The sequence below is a fragment of the Penicillium hordei genome, assembly GCF_028827395.1.
Source record: "Penicillium hordei strain IBT 12815 chromosome Unknown utg000001l_segment0_segment0, whole genome shotgun sequence".
Lineage (NCBI taxonomy): Eukaryota > Fungi > Ascomycota > Eurotiomycetes > Eurotiales > Aspergillaceae > Penicillium > Penicillium hordei.
In genome coordinates, this window is record NW_026623142.1 from 5,242,625 (window position 1) to 5,267,512 (window position 24,888).

The 24,888-nt window shown below is 49.4% G+C and overlaps 6 protein-coding genes across 6 annotated transcripts; 3 read left to right on the forward strand and 3 right to left on the reverse strand.

The window, feature by feature from the left end:
- Positions 1-483: 483 nt before the first annotated feature.
- Positions 484-2,984, reverse strand: N7537_001984 (putative microtubule associated protein (Ase1); the record flags this gene model as incomplete). Its single annotated transcript, XM_056893042.1, has 4 exons — positions 484-2,435; positions 2,490-2,704; positions 2,758-2,810; positions 2,868-2,984. The coding sequence occupies 4 exons, from the start codon at positions 2,982-2,984 to the stop codon at positions 484-486; spliced, it is 2,337 nt and encodes a 778-aa protein (XP_056758037.1).
- A 552-nt stretch (positions 2,985-3,536) lies between these two features.
- Positions 3,537-4,597, forward strand: N7537_001985 (Mov34/MPN/PAD-1 family protein; the record flags this gene model as incomplete). Its single annotated transcript, XM_056893043.1, has 2 exons — positions 3,537-3,561; positions 3,621-4,597. 2 exons carry the CDS (start codon positions 3,537-3,539, stop codon positions 4,595-4,597), a joined length of 1,002 nt encoding a protein of 333 aa, XP_056758038.1.
- Positions 4,598-5,770: 1,173 nt separating this feature from the next.
- On the reverse strand, positions 5,771-9,803 carry N7537_001986 (putative cell division control protein Cdc25; the record flags this gene model as incomplete). The annotated part of the gene is made up of 4 exons (XM_056893044.1): positions 5,771-5,798; positions 6,032-6,299; positions 6,377-6,593; positions 6,651-9,803. 4 exons carry the CDS (start codon positions 9,801-9,803, stop codon positions 5,771-5,773), a joined length of 3,666 nt encoding a protein of 1,221 aa, XP_056758039.1.
- A 7,873-nt stretch (positions 9,804-17,676) lies between these two features.
- Positions 17,677-20,118, forward strand: N7537_001987 (C2H2-type zinc finger protein; the record flags this gene model as incomplete). The annotated part of the gene is made up of 3 exons (XM_056893045.1): positions 17,677-17,809; positions 17,873-19,922; positions 19,977-20,118. 3 exons carry the CDS (start codon positions 17,677-17,679, stop codon positions 20,116-20,118), a joined length of 2,325 nt encoding a protein of 774 aa, XP_056758040.1.
- An 825-nt stretch (positions 20,119-20,943) lies between these two features.
- Positions 20,944-21,955, reverse strand: N7537_001988 (uracil phosphoribosyltransferase; the record flags this gene model as incomplete). Its single annotated transcript, XM_056893046.1, has 3 exons — positions 20,944-21,377; positions 21,614-21,713; positions 21,782-21,955. The coding sequence occupies 3 exons, from the start codon at positions 21,953-21,955 to the stop codon at positions 20,944-20,946; spliced, it is 708 nt and encodes a 235-aa protein (XP_056758041.1).
- A 221-nt stretch (positions 21,956-22,176) lies between these two features.
- Positions 22,177-23,780, forward strand: N7537_001989 (FluC/FEX family fluoride channel; the record flags this gene model as incomplete). Its single annotated transcript, XM_056893047.1, has 2 exons — positions 22,177-23,397; positions 23,628-23,780. The coding sequence occupies 2 exons, from the start codon at positions 22,177-22,179 to the stop codon at positions 23,778-23,780; spliced, it is 1,374 nt and encodes a 457-aa protein (XP_056758042.1).
- Between the last annotated feature and the right edge of the window lie 1,108 nt (positions 23,781-24,888).

Consider the following 24,888-nt stretch of genomic DNA (forward strand, 5'->3'; position numbering starts at 1 on the left):
CATAAGTGACAGAGAAACGAAGAAAAATAACACCATGCCAAGAAGACTAGAAAAAGGAGAAGATTAAACGCAGTGGGAATTGAAACAGCGAGGGTGTCAGTCCAGAAAGGCGTAAAATGACAGGAATCCTCAGGTTGCAGCCCGACACAGCCAGGTGCAGTGTTGGGCTCAATAACATCGACAGATGAAAGAGAGCATGAGCAAGATTGACATGATAAACTCGTAATTTTGAACAGGAAGAGAAGTTTAAGTCGGCCCCTCGGGAATTAGCGTTTTTGGAGAGAGAAGAAAACTGCCCGTAAGGAATCTAAGGGAGCTCAGTCGTGAAAGGAAAGCCAAGGTTTATCATGAGCCGTGCAGAATCCAGTCGTGGGATCATCAAAGGTCAACGGTTGCGTAACCACCGTTGAACATCCGAAGCGCCGAGAAATGAGATGCAAAAGACGATATGCATTATGGGGAGGAGAGGCAATGTCAGGGCATCTAGTAGGTTTCATAGTCATCGGCCCACTCGTTGTCACTGCCAGCAACGCGCAGGACCTGCCCGGGATGCGGACCATCTGGGCTAACACTGCGAATACCCTTGGCCTTCTTGCCAGTGAGATCCGCTCCATCCTCGGGCGCAAATCGCTTTCCTCCTTGTGCAGCACGCAGTTTGGAATAGTAAATGTCACTAGGATCGGCTTCTGATCCCGAGCCGTCCTCGAAGGTCTCCCAGTTTTCAGATCCAGAGGTTGCAGTATTGACCGTAGAGGAGTTAGAGACCTGACGGGCAGCTGGGGGCGGGGCTGCATGCTGGAGGTATGGGTTGGGTCGAGGGAAGGCTTGGCTAGAGGAGTTCAGAGACAGTGAGGACTGTGAGGAGTGAGATGAATGTGAGAACCCGGTGGATCTTTGCGAGTTCGAGAATCCTGACGCGCTCATGAAGGATCGCTGCCGGTCATCATACACGTCTTCCGGACTAACTGGCCGGACATAGGCACTAGACATAGCACTGTTGCAGCGAGGCGGCTCCATAAGGTGACTGAAGCGGTCTTCCCTTGACTCGACCGTTAACGCACGCATCCGTGGGGGAGGTCCACGCGGGGGCGGCATCTTTCCATTAAGTGTGCTAGACGAGTAGGCGCCGGGTTGGATACGACGCTCAGGGGAGTTGTTTCCATGCGGCATGTTTCCCAGCGGGACACGGGCAGGAAGCTTTGAAGGGGATGTTGCACCGGCTCTTGAGGTGGCCCCAGACCTAGAGGCCCCGTAGCCAATGGTGTTGTGTTTAACTGGGCCGCTGCTAGTGGGAGTCTTAGTGGCTGAGCGGGGGGGAGGCGGGCCTCTCATGGAGCTTCCAGGGCGGGGAGGCTGGTGTTGTCTCATTGTGTTCGCTTTAGTAGATGAGGGTGGTGCAGACGGTGTTTTTGAGCGTGGTGGAAGCATTGACCTGACAGGTGTCAACGCATCAAGATATCGGTCTCCGTGCACCAGGAATGGTCGGCCGAATTCGTCTTCCCAGTGTTCCAACTCTTTCCGCAGGTCAGCTTCAAGTTTCGGCAATTCTTTGGCGATTCTCTTGCGCATCTTCTCCTCTCTCAAGAGCTTTCCAGGGTCACGCTTCTCTCCCTTGTTCCCGCGGCCCATGAGGCGGGATGCATCTTGGCTTGACGTTGCAAGTGCTTCGCGGTCTGTCAGAAGAGTGCGGTGTCTGTCAATCATTTCCAGGGTAGGAGCGCGCTGCTCCTTGAGAGCCTCCAGTCGTGTGATTTCTGCCTCATGTGCCTCGAGCAAAGCATCACTGCACACATCGGAGAATGCAGGTGTGAAATCGAGCATCTCCTCTTCGGAGAAGAAGAGTGTGTCCCAAAGTTCCTGCAATCGGCAGCGAGCATCCTCCACAAATAGATGAAGATTCTGTCTCTTGAGTTCGTTGAGGCGAGTCAATTCCTCTTCCAGGTCGTTTATTGTGCGCAAACCGCAGCCACGGTTTGCCGCCAGGAAGGCTTTGCGATCAGCTTCCTCAACACCAAAGCGATCCCAAAGAGAAATCACAGTACTTCTGAGGTCGTTGATCTTGCGCTCACGGCCCTTCTTTTCTTCCACCAATTTATTGCGCTTGGCCATGAGGTTGGCGACATCATCTTCATGCAGCCCCAGTTGCTCAGGGGATTCACGATAACACTTCACGATAGTGGAATCTGTTTGCGCCTGAGGTGTTCCGAGCTCGGCCCAGAGCTTAATCATTTCTTCGCAGGCAGATTGGACCTGGGCAATGCGGCGGTGGTACTCTTCGTAGACGTGGGTGAATTCGGCATCCAACGCCGTCACATACATAGGCGAAAGGTCAAAGCTTGGGGGAATTGAGGACCCTGGCGCAGTGGGAGGAAGCTCTAGCTTAACAAAAGATGGCTCGAGGTGTGAGGAGTAAGATTCAAGCGCGTCCACAAGTTCTATTGGATGTCAGTAACAGGGCATCAGCGACACATCATACAGATTACACTCACTCTTGACCTGCTCATAGCGCTCACGATGCAACTTGCTCATCGAATCGTTCTTCTCTCGCAAGAATGCAATACATTTGTTAAGTGGGTAGGTGACACGAAGGTCGTCGCGGTTAAGCTCGTATTGGCCATTGGCCCGTTCATCGCTCAGGGACGACTCCATTTGTTGAATAGCTGTAATGAGACCTTCCGCTTCCTGCGTCATGTCCTCTCTCTCCCTGGAAATAGGATTAGCAAGCCTCCAATGGGTCTGTCTATAGATGCGACTCACTCATCAACGACCTTAAGATGATTGTTCAGGGTCTCTGACAGGGCGCTGAAGAGCTGTATCACTCTGTTAGCCACGCGACAATGCCATTATTACACTAAGGTCGAACTTACCTCCGCTTCACGGGACTCTCGCTCGCGCGCAGGAACTCCAATCTCGTCGTAAATTCCATGGAGCTGGGCGACGATGTTGTTGACCTGAGTGGTCAGGTAGCCAGTGTCTACCGCCATTATAATGAAATTCCCTTAACGAGGGCGACAAAAAATTGAGATTGATAGCAAAGAATGGGGTGTATCCAATCCAACGACACAGTGCCGAGCGAAGCTGCGACAGGGTGACCAATGTCGGGATCAAAACAAGAAATCCTGGCACACAGGGTTCTCAGCACACAAGGTGCGGCGGAAATAAAGGAAAGTAAAGGTTTGCGAAAGCACTCAAGGCAGCGACATAGGAGAGCGAACACACTGTTGTGTTTATGAGGGGGGAGTACTGGGATCGCAGATGATAGATAACATCAAGTTTCCAAGGTCGCAAGTGGGTGTTTGGGCGCGATCGTCGTCCAGGGCAACGGCTGACTCAACCAGCCCCACCGCCCAATACTGCCAATCAATGATCAACCCCACGGCCTACTCTACTTCGTACTCAATGCGTTGATTTCTGATACTATTTATTCTCCGGTCCTTGCAGAACCCCATTATCACTGTGCCCTTACTTTAAGTACCCTGATCCTTTCAATACATTGTTTATCCTTCGACTGTCCGCTCCATCCCCATCCATCCAAAATGCAGGCTGCCCAGCAGGCCTGGGGTGAGTACATCCATACACATATGACAACCAGCTTGTAGTTAACCAATGTCCCCGCATAGAGCTCGAGAACGCGATAAGCGTCTTCGATCCCCAACGAGATGCCCTCTATGAATACGATGCCGACACACAAAAAGCCCTCAACGACGAGCGACCATGGGCCACCGACCCATACTATTTCAAGCACGTCCGAATATCCGCTACGGCACTATTGAAGATGGTGATGCACGCCCGCTCCGGTGGCTCACTAGAGATTATGGGTTTGATGCAAGGATACATCCTACCGAACACCTTCGTGGTGACAGATGCGTTCCGGCTACCAGTTGAAGGCACCGAGACCCGAGTGAATGCGCAGGACGAGGCAAACGAGTACATGGTATCATATCTGCAGTCGTGTCGAGACGCAGGGCGGATGGAAAATGCTGTCGGGTGGTATCACAGCCACCCTGGTTATGGATGCTGGCTGTCTGGCATTGATGTGGCCACTCAGCAAACACAGCAAATGACCGGTCCATTTGTCGCCGTTGTCATCGATCCTGACCGTACCATCTCCGCGGGCCGCGTTGAGATCGGTGCTTTCCGCACATTCCCATCGAACTTTACCCCGCAGAAGGAGGCTCATGAGGACGACGAATATCAGACTATCCCACTTGGGAAGGCGGAGGACTTCGGTGCACATGCCAATCAATACTACTCTCTTGATGTCAGTCATTACAAGAGCACTCTTGATACGGAAATATTGTCCCTTCTATGGAATAAATACTGGGTCGCGACTCTCAGCCAAAGTCCGCTATTCACTTCTCGTGACTTTGGTAACAAGCAGATCATGGATCTCAGCCAAAAAGTGCGAAAAGCCGCGCGTGGAATGGAGGTCACTGGTCCTCGTTCCGGTGGTGTCAACGCCAAAGATCAACAACTCGATAAGGTTGTCCGTGGCGGACAGCGGATTGTTGCGGAGGAAGTGAAGGGTCTCCTGGCATCCGAAACTAAGATGAAGCTCTTCCACGGCATCGGAAATCAGACTCCTTCGACCGAGTGATCCAGCTCAGATGATGAAGGGTCCTCAATCCGATACTCGTTGACATGACTGCCACGCTTTTTTTCTCTTTTTCATTTTCTTTAGCTTGAACTGCTGTATTTGGCGCTCAGCGAGTTGATATTCTATTCCTTTGCCTCGCCATATTCGCTGGCATTTCTCGGGTCTTACCGTGTGCAGCAGTCTTTCTAGACCCATCATGAGCATAGAATATTTAAAATTGCAGCTCCTGCGAATGAACGAATTTACGACTTCAAGTCTCGCCATTTGTACGGTCCCAGGTAAGAGTAATAATGGACAAATACTGAGCTCCCATTTGGTGATGCCCCAAAGTATATCCGATAGTCTAAGCAGTCTAAAATAAATCCAGAGGATCAACCTCTATTGGCACGGAATACGCAATGTTCCGGGCAAGAATCGAATAAGTAATGAGACAGTATAAAATGAAGTGGAAAGCACCAAGCCAACTCCACCGCACAACATCCATCAGACAGGAACAAAAGTCTCAAGTCATTCGTGGCGTTCATTATTCAGAAGATGGCGTGGAGGACATAAGCTTGAAAAGAAAAAAAAGCAGGTCGCCCCAACCTGGCGACAACACAAGGGGATATGTTGAAAAAGAAACGGAAAAAAAAAATCAAAGTGAAATCAAAAACCAAAAAAATGTACGCCGAAAAAATGGCCAGAATATGTCACAGTCAGTACAGAAAAGAGGTATATTGTAGTTCGAGGGAGCCACAGAGGCAGGTAACTTCATGTGGGAGATAAGAGATGGAAGGAAAAATGGGGAATAGACAAGAAATCCCAACCTATCGAACAGCTCAAAAAGCTCAAAAAGCTCGATCGGGGAAAGTGGTATATCGTCAACATACGAAGGTACTCCGTATTCGATGCAATGATAAATGGGCCGAGGGTGACTGCAACGGGAAATGTTCAAACGTGTGGGTCGTGGAAAGACATTCACATGCATGTGATAGATCGATCTGCAAGTATCCTTGCTAAGGTGAGAAACTGAGGTAGTGTGGAGACCAGGATAGCCTAAACACGGTCAGGCCGGAGAATGGCCCCAAAAGGAGTCGATTTAGCCTGCGTTGGTAAAACAGTGGCGTTGCAGCGCGAATGGCGGATTTGTCGAACCTGTTTGGTGGGCCGTAACTTGACAGGGATCTTCACGGGTTACAGGAAACCGGACTCAGATAGTAATCTACGAAATTCAGAATCAAAAATGGTTAGTCTCATCAGCCGAACAGTTTTGAGACAAAAAAGCAGACTTGTCTTGGCCCAAGAGGAGAATAGGAGGTCAAATTTGGGTATCGCCGTGCAAATTCCAAACACCATTAAAACCACAAAAACAAAAAAATTCAAGACTATCGCAAAATAGCGACGGTAGATGCAAATAACAAGGAGCCCTTGTCTCTGCTTGTGGTCTCGGCATACCTTGCAATCTTTTCATCCTCACGCTCTCTAGGCTCAATTTCCAGACTTCGTTCGTACATGTCGTGTACATCGCCAGCACCTTGAAGGTTACTGAGAATGTAATCCTGAAGTTCGCCGACGGGTTGCAAAAGATAAGGGACGTTCTGGTATTGTTGAATATCCCGAATGACTTCTGCGGTCTTGGCCCGCTTATTAAAGTTGATCAATTCCGAAGGTGTTAGAGACGGAATACCATCTTCAATGAAGGTCAAATCCGTAAGATAGACACCTAGGATATTTGTTAGCCACAAATTAAAAGGGTGAGATACTCCTAGACAATGCGCTTGGAATGGTCGTGATGCATACCGAAAAATGGAATACAGGGCGGGTTAGCGAGATGCAGGGTTTCTCGGTATTCACCAAAGTTCTTCGTGCTAGCCATAAGCCGACGCATCTGTTCCAGAATTGCGGACGTGCGTCCGCTAACCTGGCCCCACGTCCTACCTAAACGATGAATGGGTGCGGTTCCAAGAGCTGAGATGATGGATGTCAGGGTAGAGTAATTGTTCAGGCTGCGACATTTCTGTATAATCGAGTTAGCAAAGCCGAAATTTGTGAAACAAATGTACAAGACACATACATCAGCCACGTTCACAAAGTGTTTGATGACTACAACACGCTTCTTGACATCGCCTTGCGCGAGAATCATTTCGGCGACCCAGTTGGTAAGCTGGTTAGAGTGAAGAATCAAGGCTTTTACATTAGGAGATGGTTCTGGCTCATCAGGGCCGACCTTCTTCTGCCATGTCTTGTTCAAACACTCAGTGGGCCGAATTTTGGAGTAGAGGCGCGACTCAATGATGGTCAGCTGCCGAGCAAACTCCGTTGGATCAATGTCGAGGAACTTCAGCTTCTTCATATTCTTAGGGATGATTGGAGTTGGTGCAGCGGTGCTCTGAGTTGGAACAAGGCGCTTGACAGTTGTATCTTGTCCCCGAAGTCGCTGTTCGATCACGGCCAATAATGTAGGGGTTCCTGGGGTTTTTGTGGTAGCGATTGAGTCGCTGGTAAAAGTATGGACACGTCGCAGGAGATCCATGTGCATTTCATCATTAGGTTCCATCCAGAAATGATCGAACCAACTCTTAAGAATGTTTACGACACGGAATCTAATCGGCTTCTGTTTCCGATCGATCCACATTTGCATATCATCTTGATTCAGGCCAAATGGAGGCTGAACGTTAAACCGCTGGACAAGCAATTCAAAAAGTTCGGTGGCAGTAGTGAAAGAGCGATAGGTGAGGAGGAAGGTGTTGTTAAAGGATGCATCAAGCTTATCGTGGCGGGTGAGATGTTCAACCAATCCCGCGAGTGTTCCACATTTGAGGATTGGCAAGTCTCCCTTGTTATCGTAAAATACTTCGCCTTCATGGGCCATTTTCAGGAACCAGGGAGTCTCTTCGGGCTCACGGACTGGCTCCCGGATTGGCTCCCGGGTAATAGCTGTTGGAGGTGCCTGGCCAAAGAATCGTTGTGCCTTGTCCATATTTCTTCGTACTTTATCGGTTCCACCTTCCTTTTCAGGGGCGTACGAGGACGGAATTCCGATCGACTCCGTGGCAATCTTGGCCTTGGATTCAGCTCGCTTATGCATGTTCTTGTACGACTCATCTTCCGCTTCTTGGCGGGTATCACGTTGGAGAGATAATGCTGGTTCGGTAGGGATTTGCTCGAGGAGCAGCGACAGTGAGAAGCCAATCTGGGAGACACAGTTCTCCAACTGTCTGGCGACACCTCGCACGGCATTCACACGATCGTCGAGTGAATTACCACGAAGCTCCGCCCACTCATCAGCCAGAGGGGCAGAGACTGCTTGACAGCTCAGCACGAAATCTCCAATAGCATCGTAGACCCTTTGCTTTTGCAAGCTGAAGTCTACTAGCTGGGGGTTCTGGAAGCTCGTCCCCAGCGGAGCTAAGTTCATCGATTCAACAGAGGAGATCCATGGGCGAAACTGTTCAATGACCTTAATTGCAGCAGCTGAGATTGTGTCCGCAATAGCTCCATGTTCCTCCACTGTAACGATCTTCCGGTTTACAATCAATAGTTCTTCTAGTCGCCGAATGCTACCAACGAAAGATCTCCTGAGAATGTCGATGGAATCCAAAAAGGCAGTGTCGAGAGAGACTGATGGCTCTGCTCGCGAGTCCCCTCCATCCGGGACAAGGAATGATGTTGGACCTGGAGCATTCAAGGAAACACCGTTGTTCTGCCAGCTACCACCCGAAGAGCTACCACTGATGAAGCCAGGCACAATGCGATGGACCGCATCACCGCGCTGTTGTTGAGCCACTTCCACGTAGCCATACACACCCTGCATAACTCCATCGGCCTCTTGCAGACATTTATTGGCCGAGTCGGCACCAGGCCAATCAGCGGCGGCAATGTGTGATGAAAGAACCAGTTTCGAGAACTTGGACATCATGTCCCGGAAGTAAGGATACAGGGCTTTGTTTGTGGAAATGATAGATGGGTTACCAGAGTGGTTATCCGTCGTGTCAGATCCAGCAGCCAGCAGCATGCGAAGATGGTCCGATATGTCCTCAGCCTTTCTTACATACTCTGCACGCTCGCCGTTGAAAAGCGTCTGGCGGTAAGCTTCCACGGCGTACCGCATATTATCGACAAGCAAAGGCCAGGTTATTGGTGGTGCGAAGCCATCGTCGACGAAGTGTTGAGGAGGGTTGGAGGAAATAGAAGGTCTGGAAAAACTTTCTGTCACAGACGAGCTAGTACTGTTTCCGCCCAGGCTGTATATCTTTTGGGAGTTCTTGCTCGTCGGCTGCGGCGTTTTGAAATCTTTGGATCCCGGGGCGTACAAGGAATCCATAGATGTGGCAGGGGAAACTCCATCCATCACGGACTGGCGTCGGCGAGAAATCGAGTCATGCGAGCCTAACATCAATGACTCCCCTTCTGCCTCCGATGCAGATCCATCGTACTCGTCTTCATCGCGCTCAAAGCCACGTGCCATCAGCTCCGGGGGTGGTCGTGTCTGGTCGGGGACAAAGAAATTATTTCGATCTCGCGGGCCAGGTTCGGTTGTTGCGGTCGGGTTCTCGAAAGGGAGCTCCATGGTAGAATATCCGGTGAGGGTGTTGAAGTAGAACAGACGGCCGTCAGGTGTCGCTTGGGGGATCCAGAATGCGGCCTCTTCCTGCTCCTTGGGCGCTGCGATACCCTCGATAGGGAGAATCGGCTGTGATTCTCGAGAGTTGCCCTCGGAGTTCACTTCATCCTCATCGTGTCCATCGCCATATTCATCTTCCAGTCCCGAGTCCGCGCTGAGGTCGGTTTCATGGTGGGCGTGTGCGAACTGGTCACTGAAATCGTCCGCTTCCGTGATTGGGGTACAATAATTACTTGGGAACCAGCCTCGAACATCATCGATCACTCCATCCCACCATCCGGTTTCTAGCTGGTTGAGGACCTGGATAATGTCGCCACGGCGGAAACTCAGGCTAGTGTGATCGTCGGCGTCATAATCGTACATAGCCCGTACGAAAAGCGCCGGGGGCTCCGGGCTGACTGTATATCCAGAGGCCATTTTGACCGGGGAGTGTTTCATATGGTTGTAATCTCGCGATACACTATTTCCCCGACCGCGATAGCGGGATAGGGCTGTGGGCGTAGTCACTTGTTCGTCGGTGTACTCGAATGCGGTCGCAACACTCCCAGACTTGGCCAGTGCAGTAGTGTCGACAGCTAAATCTGTCGCACGGGTCTCAAACATCGGGGGTTCACCGGGCCACAATCCAGAGAGCTTCTGGAGGGGTTGAGAGGGGGGGGTGGTTTGAGCTCAATATCCGCTCATGGCTGTATTCGACGTTGAGGGGGCAAGTATGGGTGGGGAGTCACTCTTTATCCGGCCCAACAGAAAGAGAAAAAAAAAAAAGGCCTTTCGTAGTTGAACAAGAATCCAACACTGCACTATGCCATCAATAAATTATAACAAAAGCTTGGAGAAATGGAAGTGGGATTGAATTAGGGGGAGTTGCACCAGGTGGAGGCGGGACGGGCGCATGCAATACCGGTATTGATACAAGATGGGGCCCACGAGAAGGCATTTGGGGGGATAAAAGGTTAAATTACAGTAATATTACAATACAATACTCACCTAATGAAATGTTTCTATCTTGCATGAACATGCCCAGGTGATGTCCAATGACACCAACACCAACACCAATGAGATGGTGCTTTCAAAAGTTATGTACTTGGATATCCACAGTCTTACAGGTACCACAAACCATTTGGCATTAATGTGACTTCGACTTGCATTTGACATTTGGTCTTCCAGGTTCAAGTTTGAGCCCCTCTGAATAATGGGGGGCAGCTGTCCCGTATGTTAGCCCTAGAGGCATCTGGAGCCCCAGACCATCCATTATTATTACATACTTGATTTTGTGTCTTTTTTTTTCAACAACATAATGCTCCCCACTCTCTGTGTGTGTGTGTGTGTGTGTGTGTGTGTGTGATGGAATATCCACGCTTACCAGCTGGGCATGCCTAGGCATGCTTACACGGTCACAGTCACGTCTCCTCGCTACCTATGTACGGGTTTAAGCAGTCAGCCTAGTTAGGTACATACGTAGTTTCCAAGGTTGACGCATAGCATCAACATGACAAATGCCAGAATATTAGAATATACTCCGTACAAGACTAGTCCATGGCCCACAAATACGATTTTCAGCTGCGGCTATTGGTGGTTTGGCACATGGAAAACGTGCATCTATCAATTTGCAATTGTGAAGAATGACATGGGATATCCGAGCGACAAGTTCTCCTAATTTGACATATTATATGTACCTCAACTCCATCTACTATCTTTGTTCTTCAATAATTGATCATGGATATCCTAGCTTGAACCAGTAAGGGGTATCAGAAACTCATACAATCCAAATTATTAGTTTGTATCTCGGGGGGCCGACAATACGCAAATCCGACATGGTGTGTCTTAGCAAGAATGGACAATAATAATGGAGTGGTCCATGTGCTCGGACGATATCCAACGAGACTAGTTGCCCAGCCCCAGTGGGGTGTGACAGAGGACACATTTTTTTTCTTTTTTTTTTTCTTTTTTTTCCAAGTTGTTTCTCCGTATTCCGTTCAGTAATATATAGCACCCGTGGGACTCTTCCGGGTGTCCATCGGAAAGAGATGTCTATTCTCCAATCAATTGGCGCTAAAATGGTTCTAGAAGGCGGTTTTAAATCTATTTAATTTTGAGCTACTCTAAAGTGGGTTTTCCAGTTCCCACTTTCCAGACTCGGATTGGATCGTGCTGACAGTCCCCGGTACAATACATGATGATAATACATGTATACATATTTTGTACAGATGATATACACGTAGTGAAAGACAATAAGTCTGCGCGTGGTTGATACAAACGTGGGTAGACACAGAAGCATTGTTGAGCGTCTCTCGGTGATATTGCTGCATGGCATTCCGCCTCATTCCAAATCCCAGCTTTCAAAGACCAATCTAACAGCGCATCGCCTTACAAGTACAACTTTGTATTATACAATATTTATTGCATGTGAGCTTGAGGGAACATTGTATGCAATTCGAATTCTTTACCCAGGCCCCTCAAATGGGGCGTACTGGCAACACATGGTATGATCTCGACAGCCAATCCAAGTACACTACCGCGGCCCGCACACTCTTCCGACTTGAACCATAGTACAACTTGTGAATCTCCACCGGGGGCACTTTTCAATTTTGCATGAAACTACCTAAGTATCAAGCACATTTCAAAATGAGACTTCGAGCCTGGTAGGTTACGTTGTATGCAAGACCGTTAGTTACCAGCACCCAGAGCCATACACAAGGGACCCGGGAGCTTGGAAACTTACCCACTTAGCAACGGACCGTTTTCCCTCGTGGAGATGACTCTCATTGAGAGGGGTATGTGCTCATGGGACGCGCAATGAGTCTGCAGGGAAGGTTTGGTGTCTCAAGCATAATGAAGGATTAATGCCTTGTTGGGTATGTTCAAGGCAAATCAGGGAAAGTCAATACATTGCAGTCGAGAAAAGTATATGTAATGTGCCTTGTAGAAGTTATGTATTCTGAGCAAGTCCTGGAGGTTACAAAATACATATAAAGGATATTGTAATGAAGTTGTTCATTGAGCATAATCAACCTACATCGAAAGATGGAGTTTATACCGACGCGAGCATGTGTGTACTCCTAGCCATTCATTGCTATGTTATACAAAATATCTAGATATCCATCCTCGGACGTATCGGAACATCAATTCAATGACCCTATATGACTTAGCTAACATCAGGGCCTCAACTTGGGACCAATATATATGTTACTTTCACTTCTCGTCGGAAATATAGTGCAATTGAGCATATTATCAAACAACGGGTAGACATATATATGTTTTGACAAGAGGATATGTTCTAAGTACTCGGGTTTATACAACTACATATGTTGACATATTTCTCGTTAATCACACCACATATGTTGAGCCTAATCAAGGCCAGAACAACTTGAAAACTACATACCTGACAGACAAGAAACCCCGACCAACTAATCGCATGTACGTAAAGTAGTTTCACGTAGGGTATGTTGTATACTATTGCCCGAATAGCATCATTATCACCTTCCCGATTGGGAGAGTGTGTCCACACAACAAACCATGTCTTAAGTATGCAAGTAAATGTTACCATTATCTTAATATTCCTATTGAATTTCGAGTACTCCGTAGGGGTTGTCTCATTCTTCGAAGTACGATGTATTTATGGAGTACGGAGTATATGTTGCAGACTAAAGATGAGACGAAGATCAAGAACTCTAATAATGGAGAGGTAACTGGCCCAATTGACCTGTTTTCCATCCTAAGGGCAAACCGGATAGCAAACCAAACGGCATTCGAATTACAAGGTCGCCGCCATACCCCTCGTTCCTTGTTCCTTGCAGTCGGACATTGCGCGAGTCGCAGGAACCCAGGTAGATAACATCGCCACCAGTCACAAGCCGCCCCAACCGGAGAGATTCCCACCTGCCGAGACCCAAACCCTGCCGCTCGGTGCAGCACACATCCAATAGCGACTCGATTCCATTCCCTGTTTACCCAGAATCTCGGGACTCCGATGATCCCCTGCTCCCCCTTTTTGTTTCCCTTCACTTTTTTTATTTCCACCTCGATTCCAAAGCGACACAGACAAGCCCAGAACCCCACTTAGTTCCAATTCCCGCCTCACTTTGTATCCTATGGACTAACACGCCCCTAGTCCACCTGACTATGGAAGTCTATCTGTTGGTAATTCCTTTGTTCTCGAAGACGGGCGCGTCGCACGTTAAACCTTAGCTAGTTCCAAGCAATCAAGTCGCGACACTCAAAACAAAGAAGGTTCTCCGGGCCCTCTGTTCTCCGTCAATTTCCCACTTTCGTCCCCTTGTCCAGTGTCCACCTTTTTCGAGAAAATTCCGCGGGAGCACCTCCGCGCGGGGGGAGGAGGGGACTATCTCCGTTGGACAAGTAAGAGATCAGCAATATTACTATAAGCCCTGTGAAAATGATATTGAATATTATTGCCAATGTGATGAATCCGTGCTTGCATGTGTGCTGTATCCCCTGCATCGGAGGAATTGTCCAATCAATGCGACCAATTCGCCAACGCAACCGGGGGGTGAGGGAGGCACATGCGTTATATGCACGGCACTTTCTATGTATGTACAGACACAGAAATGCAGGGCCGACTGGCTTGAGTTCAATCTGTCTCGCAGGCAATGTGGTGCAGAAGCAGAAATTATGACTCGTCTGTCTGATATCAGAACGTGATGTGAACCAAGATCCGGACGGGAGTGAACCATGGACCGGAAGGTGTTCCCCGGACGTCCCCTTCCGTCACGATCCAGGGGTTGGGCGATCGCATCTGCGATTAATCATGTTTCTGTGGTTCCAAACAAGGTCCTGGATAAACAGGCCTGATATGCAGCCGTTGATCATCGACATGTACGAAGTAAAGTAATGTGTCTGCACATTGTAAATTGTCACTTGGACCATACAGTACTCCCGCATGGAATACCGAAATGAGGGTTCTGAATTCCAAGGTTCATTCAATATCCACATGCTATACGCTACACGAAAAGCTTCGGATTACCCGTGTCTCCGGTTACAGTTACAGAACGCGGGCGCCCGAAGTCCAGACTCGTGTTCTTCGGGGCGGCCGGTGCGAATGCAGAATTCGGAAATGGGCTTCCTGGACCAAGTAGGCAGGCGCATTTGTTATTGTGTAATACACACTCTGAAACCCACTGACGGCCCCGTTGTCTGGTAAGGAGCTTTACGAGGTAAAAAGCACGCGTTGAGTGGAGAGAGACTGGAGTGGTCTTTGTCTTGGTTTGCCAACGCTGGGATGTTGGGGGTCCTCTTTGAAGACCCATTATTTAGCGAAAGTATATCGGTGATAGCGCGCACAATGGGGACCTCGGTTTCAAGGCGAATTTCAATTTCAATTTACGCTATCAATGATGCTCACACCGTCAAGTCGGTTGAAGTCGAGACCAGTGGGGACACGCTTATTTAGTAGATTCCTTCTATGCGTCTTGCAGAAGCGGTGAAGGTCAAATATACTGACACGAAACAGGCTTCACCGACATCTTTAGCTTGGAGACGGGCTGGCTTGGGCTTACTTACAGAATAGGACCCGAGTTGGGAGATTCCAGACCGTTCTGGCGTCCACGGCGGAGACACCGGACCTTGGCTATGGAGTTGTCGGGACGATGGGCTCCAGCCACGCCCGTCTGTCGGTGTCCACTACCTAGCTCAGGGGTGCCGGGGAAGAGGTTCCCGAAATTCTTGTTACGATAGCGGGCTTTCTATGTGGAGCAGCGCTCGAAGGGAAATGGTCGAAGAGTCTGATTCGTAACTGGTCCGATTGGATCCTCAGTGCAGATCCATAATTGGGCGGGCTTTCAATGGAGGTCCTTTTGTTCAGCGTGCTTTTGACCGCTCGGAGGAGATGGAATGAAAGACATATCCCGGATTTGCGGCCCAAGGGATTGGGAATGGTGGATCATTTGCTTTACTACTTTTCGAGGTAAGGAATCAATAGTTAACGATATTTGCCAGGCGGTCAAGTCACCGCTTCATATGGTATCACCGCCATGGGCTGGTTTTTTTTTTGTGTGTTCCTGGGTCGAGAACGTTAGACTGGGTCGGTCCGCTGCATCGGGAAGTGGACCGACCAAAAGCTCGAAGGATGTCGACTGGTTGGGTTTGCATCAAGAGTCGTGGACTGTAGGGATCCCTTTCTAAAAAGCCTAAGCCGCCCGGCTTCACCGCTGGGGCTTGAAGCTAGTTGATAGTCTAGATCCACCAGATCAGATGGAGTTTCGCCTAGGTTTCGTTGATCAACCGGAAGTCCGGGACAGTATTTAGGTATCTCCCGCGAATCAAGGGGGTGCTCAGGGACACAGAGGCTACTACGGAGTAGCATGTACCGTAGATCTGGGAGTGAGATTTACGTTGCTAATTTCGACGCCATTTGATTTGTCCCGACGTGAAAGACGATCTTGTGCCGTGTTCCACGCGAAGCGCGTTTCCCAAGTAACCGCGTCGGTGCTCCGCGCCCGGGATCTTCGGGCTCCAATGATGTAAATGTTGGATTTGCCCCACTGGTAGGACCCGGGAACTCGCGATACTCAATTTGCAGCTCCGCGGTGATAGGTAACGGTGTATACTTTGTACAGATAACTGACAGCTTTTGCGGTGTATAGAACTGCAACTTCACCGTGTGGAGCCACGGAAGAAAGATTGTGTTGAAAAACTAAATTCATGGGCAGTTGGTCTTACTATAGTATTTGTAGCGTGGTTAGCCGTATTTTGCGCTGGCAATACATACACTCAAAGGGAGTAAACCAAAAGATGTGATCCTATCCAATGCTCCGATTTGCATTCTGCTCTGTAAGCAGATCTTTTCCCGATACAGTCCGGCAGGTGATACCTTGAGGCCAATACAGGGCACATACATCGATCCTATGCATAATGCAGTCGTACATGGCATGATGGAACACATAATCCTCGAGCGTGGCACAGTCAAACAGATGAACAGCCACAAGGCGGGGACAGTTATCATTGGGTCAGAAGGTCAAAGGTGAGACCGAACCTGGACCAGTCAATTTATGAGGCGACAAAAGTACCGTAGGATGATCTGTCAGGAGACGGGGATGATGGGCACCCAAGCATACAAACTTGATTTGATGCCAACTGGATCGATCTACTTTCCCACATTGAGCGGGATATATTTCCAACGCAATAAAGTTACCCATTCTCAACTTCGGCAAGCTCACATTCAAGGCAAAACAAATGCAACTCTATATGTGATCTTATGTATCCCTGTCTCATTCCCAAAACCATACATTCGGAGTTGTGTGACGACACTGTCGATATTATAAGGATAGAAATAGAAGTCGATGATGTATCTTGATGGAATATCTGTATGAATGTCGATCTTTAGGAGGAGGGGTTGAGGGGTAGACGGATGTGAACCATGGTTGAGATCTATCAACGACTTCCGAGGGTTTGATATCTGAAAAGACGTATTGTACAACATACATATGTACTCTCGGTTTCTGAGATGAGACTGATATAATCCCCCTGTAGGGGGTAAAACTGGGAATCAGAGAATAAGGGGCTATCACCACCGTAAGCCTCTTGAGGTGTGCCACGATCTCGAATCACCCGCCTCACATGCCACATAATTTAACAATACTCGATAAACAAAGGATTTTCCCCTCCGTATCCATAAAAGCCCTGAGCGAGGGGCACGATTCAATAACATAACCCACTGTACATTGTAAATCACCCTCGCAGAAGTTACTAAATAAAACATTTAAATGATCGACACTGTAGTGTTTAATTTATTTAATAAATATCCAAGGGGGAAAAGACAAATTGAACCATGTGGGCTTGCGATCGGGACAAATCTATAGGGCTTTGGAATAATTACGTGTCGATTTCGTATGGTAAAATGCATCGTAAAGAAAGAGAAAAGGGGGGGCACAGTTGAGTGAGAAAGTGAGTGGTTAAAGGAGGAAAGAGTGCGTGGCCGGAAAGGTGGCTGGGTAGTAGTTCCCTTTTAGTTTGTCTTTCAGATAGTGAGTTTAGCTGTGATCGGGTCCCGCTTTCGCCCCCTCTCTATTGCCCAGGTCTTTACTTCAACGCGTAAAGTAAGCGATCAACTTAGGCCCACGTCCTTTTCCCCCTCCCTTCCTCAGTCCCCTCTAAACAACCCCCCCTCCACCCCCCCCCCCCCAAAAAACCAAAAACCCGATTTCGAATTCCCAAATTCCTTCTTATTCTCCTCATCCTCCTTCCCCTCTCTTCTTCCCCTCCCCTTCCCTCATCTAATCGCGGTTGATCATCCCGCCCTTCTTTTTTTTTTTAACAGCGTTTGCTTCTTTAATATTTCCTACTTGTGGCTGGACACCACTTACACAATACCCTTTACTTCCCTTTCCCCCCGCTCAAGGAATGATCAGACATCCCAACGAACTCCTGTCGTCGACACGCCTACAGAACCGGTGCGAGCTTACTCAGGGGACAATACCACCGTCATTTTCGCTCTTTCTTTAAGAGATAACCCGCACACATGGCTCCTTCCGCACCTGGGACAGCCAACTCACCGGCTAAGAAAACATCAGCCCCAGAGAAGAAGTACAAATGCCAATTTTGCAATCGCGCATTCAGCAGAAGTGAACACCGCAGTCGCCATGAGCGCTCACGTAAGATTTGAATACTTTCCTGACGCGTCTTTGCTTCCCTATCTGACAGACTCGAAAATATAGACACGAAAGAAAGACCCTTCAAGTGCTTAAAATGCCGCAGTACCTTTGTCCGTCGCGATCTTCTTCTGCGACATGACCGAACTGTGCACGCCAAGGACGGCGGAATCCCCCTGGTCGCAGAGGGGCGCAGACGTGGAGGAGGGGTTCAGAAAAATTCATCTGCCCCGGCTAAGCCGTCGGTCACAATTGACCCGACGACGCTGGAGCAGATTGAAGCAAGCAGCGATGGTATGGTCGACCTTGAAACTGCAGCCATGTTGATGACAGATTTCCAACATAAGGCTGCAGCAGCGGCGACCGGTCAGGTCTCCGAGCGTTCCGAATCGCTTTCGCCAGGACGCGGCTCCTTCGAGCCCTACCTCTCGGGCAACGCCACTCTGCCTCAGATGCCTTGGGACACGCTTGTCTCCCCCGCGGAACCCGGCTCGATGCCTACTCTCGTCGATCGCCATGGCCCTGTCGGCGATGTTCTCATGTCCAACTCGCTGCCAATGTCTGGACACTCTACCCCGAATGCTCTGTCACCCTACCCCTCGATGACTGGCCCCGTTAGCCCGGTTAACTACCGCCGCTCGCCCGGCCCCAGTCAAGCGCTGACCCTTCCCAAGGCTCCTCAGCTCGCTAATGATATGGAACGCAACTATGTAGTGGACCGGGTTCAGGGATCAGACAGCCTTGGTGCGCTTCCCGATACTTTCCAGCTTCCTTCCACGATTGCCCTGAACCGGTATTTGTCCACTTACTTTAATCTGTATCATCCTCACCTGCCGTTCCTGCACCAGGAATCATTTAAGCCTTCCCAGGTCCCGGCACCCTTGTTGCTTGCAGTTTTGTCGATTGGTGCGCTTTACACTTTCGAGCGTGAGCACGCCTTTATGCTCCATGTCGGCTCTAAGGTCCTGGTCAACCAATTCCTACAACACAAGGACAACTTTGATTCCCGCAAGTGCCCCTTGTCATTGATGCAGGCTACGTTGTTGAACATGGTATTTGAGAGCTGGAGCGGTGACCCGAAGGGCCTCGAGTGGACTTGTTCGATTAAGAGTCTCCTGGCCAATATGGTCGCCGGCAACCGGTACCAGCTCAAGTTGCGGACTCAAGCTCGCCAGAATATCCAGCCATCGCGCGAGGAGTGGATTGAAGACGAATCGTGCCGCCGTACATATTTCGCCGTGTACATTTTCTTCGGCATGTTGACGCTCACATTCAACCACACTCCCGCCATGAGCTTTGATGAGTTCGACGACTTGGAGCTCCCATCTTCAGAGTCTCTCTGGAACTTGGACGCGACTGATGATGAGACTTGGCGCCGTGGCACCGTCTCCAGTGCCTTGACTGTGCGCGAGGCCCACGACTTCCTTTTCCAGGGTGAAAAGACCCGCTACAGTGCTTTCGCCACTCGTGTTCTCATCAACGCCCTGTTCCTGCAAGTTTGGAGCCACAAGCGCAGCTTTGAAGCGCTCCAAGACGTGGTTACCGAATACAAGCTGCGCCTAGCCCTCGAGACTTGGGAGAACTCCCTCGAGGTATGCGAACCGGAAACAATCGTGGTCCCGCTCAGCACTCCTCAGAAGGGTCACCCCTTGATCTTCAACTCGATGGCGGTCTACCGCAACACCCGTGCCCGCCTGGAAGTTGACCTTAAGTCCATCCAGGAGGCAATGCGGTACCACTCCTCGTACGAGGTAGCGGCTGCCATGACCGTCGCTCGTGAGAAGGTCAAGCGGTCACAGGAGATGAACAAAGTCATCCAACAATGTTTCGAATGCATTGAGATCGCGGCTATTCAGGGCATCAATTGGGTTGCGAAGACTTCCGCCACCAACTGGAGTGTTGAGCACCCTCTCTGCGGCCTGGATCTGATGGTCATTCTGAGCCTCTGGCTCTACCGCCTGGAACATGACGATGAGCCGGCAACTGAGGCTGAACTGGCCCTCTACAACAAAGTCCGCAATCTGTTTGACGACGATGCCATCGACGCCTTTGGAAAACTCAGCTCTACCGTCGCCCGTGTATGGGGTAACATCCTAGACGGCGTGGTTGTCTGGGGGTAAGTTTTTAATTTCTGCTCACTTTGATGACCAAATAACTAACCGCTTTACAGAATCACCAAGTTGATGGGCGAATCATTCAAGCTCCACTCCCAGGCCCTGGTCGGCTACGAAGATTCTCTCCGTGTTGCCAAGGATCAGCCGATCCATGCGGTGCCAACCAAGTCGCTTGCTAGCGTCGGCACTGCATACTAAATTTTTCATCAATCTCTTTGAGTTGATTTGCCTTTTTCTTTGCCTTTTCTTGAATTTTTTATTTTTTTTTTTCGATTTCTTACTCTCATTTGTTGGACGCTTTCATTGGGACACTTCGGAACTAGGACTGGACATACCAGTGGGCAGGCGGGGTGTTGGGCTTTTCTGGAATACTTCGCCTTTTGATATGCCTCTCGGTGGTTCCTAGTCTTTTGCTTTTTTTTTCGCTATTTCTTTTTGCATCTTCCCTGCTTTTTCTTGCACCAGGGAGTCCAGTGTGGTGTTTCTGCTTTCCGTCTTCGACACCTGGCTGGTCCTGTGTGTACTTTCGCACTCCGTGGAGTTTGACTTTATGGTTCATACTAACCCCTAATCGTGCCCCCTCGTCCATCTGCTTTTTATGCTTTCGATACCTTTTGACATTTCATGCGTTCGCGTTTTCTTTTTTTTTTTCATATTTTGCCATTTGCCTCTGCTTCTTTGGTTGGTTTCCAACTGCTGTATTTGACGTTAATTGCCTGCGCGCTTTTCTACCCCGTCTTTTGCTTTTTATGCTTTTTACGCTCAGCATTGTTTTGAAAATTTTTGCATTTGTTTCACCTGCACATGCTTTTATGCCGTTTCCATGTACTATACGTTATCGATGAATTATCTGGCGGGGACAACCTCTTTTCTTGGACAATAGGCACTAGGTCGTAGACTTGGATTGTAATTTGTAGCCTTGGTTATTTATTGCCAGTCTGGAGTTGTAGTTGATGGGTACATAACCATCTAGTATCTAAACCCGAAACAGCCATGCTTCAATGCCGATAGTAATGCCAGAAACTACTTCCCAATAGCAACAAACAACCGATCACCAATATCTCCAATGCCAGGGACAATCATGCCCTTCTCATCAACACCCTTATCAATACCACCAACCCAAACCTCAACCTCACTCCAAGTCCCCGCAGCACGCTTGACCCCCTCTTCCGAAGCAAGCAAGCTAAGCATAATAACCTTCTTCACACCCCAATCACGGAGCAATTGGATCGCTGCCTCGGCCGTTGCACCAGTAGCGATAACTGGGTCCACCAACACAGCCAGGCTTGCAGCTGCGGTGTTGGTAGTTGGGTTCAGGGAGGCTGGAGAGGCTGGCGACAGCTCCGACCGGTGGAAGGGGAGGTTGTTGTAATATTCTACGGGTTGGAGAGAGACCTTTTCGCGGAACAGGCCCAGGTGGTAGACTGGGACTGGGGTTGGGAGGAGGTCGTTTAAGGCTGGGGTTGTGTAAGCGGGGTTTTGGGATAAGGCTAAGGAATGGGGGGGTGGGGGGGATGTTGATAGAAGGAGATAAGCTGTACATGCAAATAGGATTGTAGGGTGTTTTGGATTGGATGTGGGAAAGTGAATTAGGAAATATAAGAGTAATAGGGTAACATCGCAGGAAATAATATGGGTTACAGTTGCAGTGTATGGCTTGAGGGGGTTGTGCGGAATAGATTGAATCACTCACCATCAACCATTCCTAGACCAGACCGGAGGATTGGCACTAAAGCTAGGTCTGCTGGGTCAATGCCTTGGGTTTCATACTCGATTCCGAGGGGGGTGGTGTCCTGGGAATGAGTGTTAGGGGATCTAATGCTAGTGTTTGATGGATGCTCGGTCTTGGGGATCTATTTACCGTTCCTGTTTTGACTACCTTCAACCCCGAGAAGGCTTCCACGCCTAGGATGTTGGCAAGATCATGAACCAAGCCTCTTGTCTCGCGTGGGGTAGTGGAAGATGAGCGGATTAGGGAGAGCTTGGCTTGGAGACAGGGGTGAGAGGAGACGTGGACATTTGATGGGAGAGACATGTTGAAGTATAGAGGATGTTATGAAGAGGAGAAGATAGGAGAGAGAAGACGAAGAGGAAGAAGAAGAAGAGGAGGAGGAGGAGCAAAGCAAAGCAACCCGCTCGTTATCTTCCCCTCATATACAACTGAGCGCTAACCTTATCGGACTCCACCTGATCTCCCATTTCTTGGCAGACTTTTCCTTTATCCTCCTATCCTCCCCTTTTAACCCTTGAACGGCAATGCTTGCAACTACCGAAGACAATCCCTCAAAACACAGTTACCCTTTAAGAGAGTCCCAACAAGCAAATCCAAATGAACAATGTCCAAGCTCGGGTGACCACGCAGCGCCTGCACCACCCGCATCTGCTGCGTCGCCACTCTCCAAACACGCGACACATATCTATACCGTCTCCTATTTAATTTTCTTCTCGCTCCTGGGCACCTTAGCTCGCTTAGGCTTACAGGCACTGACATTCTACACAGGTGCCCCCGTCGTAACAGGGGTGCTATGGGCGAATGTAGGCGGAAGCCTGATAATGGGCTTCCTGAGCGAAGACCAGAAGTTGTTCCGCGAAGAGTGGGGTAAAAAACCAACCAAAGAACCAGGTACAGACGAAGTCGAAGACGACTCCAAGACCAAGAATAAGAAACACTTGGCTGCGAAGAAGACCATCCCACTGTATATTGGTCTGACGACCGGGTTCTGCGGTTGCTTCACCTCCTTCTCGTCCTTTATGCGGGACGTCTTCCTCGCTCTGGCAAATGCACTCCCCAATCCGTCGCTGCCTACTGGATCCCACCACGCCTCCCGTAATGGTGGGTATAGCTTCATGGCGTTGGTCGCTGTGATTCTACTTACCGTGTCACTGAGCTTGTCGGCGCTTATCGCCGGCGCGCATCTTGCCCTGGCTCTAGCACGCGTAACGCCCGCCGTCCCCTTTGCGTTCACACGGCGTGTTCTCGACCGTGTTGTCGTCGTGCTTGCCTGGGGATGTTGGCTCGGAGCTGTGTTCCTGGCCATCTGGCCGCCAGACCGCCATAATGGCCCGGATGTGTGGCGCGGCCGGGCGGTATTCGCTCTTGTCTTTGCGCCGCTTGGCTGTCTTCTTCGGTTCTATGCCTCGCTGCATCTGAATAGTAGGATTCCGACCTTCCCGCTCGGCACGTTTGCTGTTAATATCTTTGGGACTATAATTGAGGGTCTTTGCTATGACTTGCAGCATGTTAGTGGTCTTGGAGCGGTGGTTCCTGCTGCTATGACGGGTTGCCAGGTGCTGCAGGGTGTTATGGATGGATTCTGCGGAAGCACGACAACGATCAGTACTTGGGTTCTTGAGTTGAAGGGACTGGCTCACCGGCGCCATGCGTATTTGTATGGAAGTGCTAGTGTGCTTGTCGCGCTTGGGTTTTTAGTTGTAATCATGGGCTCGTTATTGTGGACCCGTGGGTTTGCTGAGCCTGTATGTGGATAGCTGGTGGTGTATGATATAATGGATAATATAGCCAAAAGCATTCAAAATGGCAACTATATGAGAAAGACCGGAATATCCGATCGACATGAACAATCCGATAGACAATATCAAAATTACCCCAAAGCGCCAACGCCAACCCAATGCCATAATTCCGTCCTTGCCCTTCATTCCATACAACATAACTTATAGCATCATAAGCCAACTCTACTCTCGACTAGGCGCAGGTCCGATCTCAACGGGCGGGCCAATACCACCCCCAAACCTCCTCGCTGGACTCGCTGACCGAAACCCATCAACACGCAAAGGACTCTGATTCAGACTCCTTCCTCCCCTTAGCGCCATCCCGACAATACAAGAACCGACAGCTTTAGACCCAGCCCCGCCACTCCTAAGCGGACTAACAAGGACAGCAGGGCTCATCGGCGTAGACCGATTGAACGGATACCTGATGTGCGATGTGATCATACACCCCTTCCTAGCTGCGTACATCTCCATCCCATGTACTGGCAGCTCGGCGCGGTTCTCGGGCATGCCAATGCGGTCGAACATTTTTTTCTTGCACACCTGCTTTGGTTGTGTCATTGCTGGGACTTGGGCTTCGGCCTACTGTTACAGAGGTTGTTGTTCCCAGGGGTGGTTTGGTTGGGCTTTTGCTGCGGAAGGATTTGCGGCGGGCGAGGTCTTGGGCGTCAAGGCGGGTTTGGTATACTGGGGTTGGTTGTTAGGGGAATAATGTAGGTTTGATCATGATTGGTTTTGTGTTGAAATGGGATTCAAGGTGTAAGTGTGTGTTTGATATGAACTCATAGACAGACTTGTAGATCTTTGTATTGATATAGAGATGCGATGAGGGGAGTAGGAGAATAACACACCACGCCAGAGAGCAACGTATGCACCTATAACCACTATGCAGAGAGACAAGAAGCCGAACATTAGCCCTAGCTCGTGGCGGAGCGAGGGCATCGGTGCGTAGGGTGGATATTCGTTTGAAGCCATGGCGAGGGATCTGTAGTATAGTAATATTTGGAGTCGAATGTAGCGAGGGTATATGTCTACTGCTATGAACAGGAAAGATCTCTCTTTCTAATAGTATTTCGAAAATGGAGCTTGACAAGAAGAAACCGACAAAGATGTCAATGTGGAGTGCAACGTAGCAATCTGAGAGCTCCCGAGGCCTCTCTGCCTTTTTCTTGAGGGGTTATTTGCTCACATGCAATCAAATGAAAAGAGGAAAAAAGGGGGTGTCTGTTCAAATGCTGAACCAATAGACACAGTGAGAATGAAGAAGATCAAAACATTCTTTGAGGGGGAAACTCTGATTCTCGAGTAACAAAGAAAGTCATCCCTGAGAGTCCCATCATGAAAGAGGCGCAGATTAACAAAAGTCAAGTCTGAAAGAAAAGCAATAAAAGTAAGCGTATAGTTGGTTCGTATTGGCCATATCTATATATACTAATTAAGTAAATCTCATGTACTCCG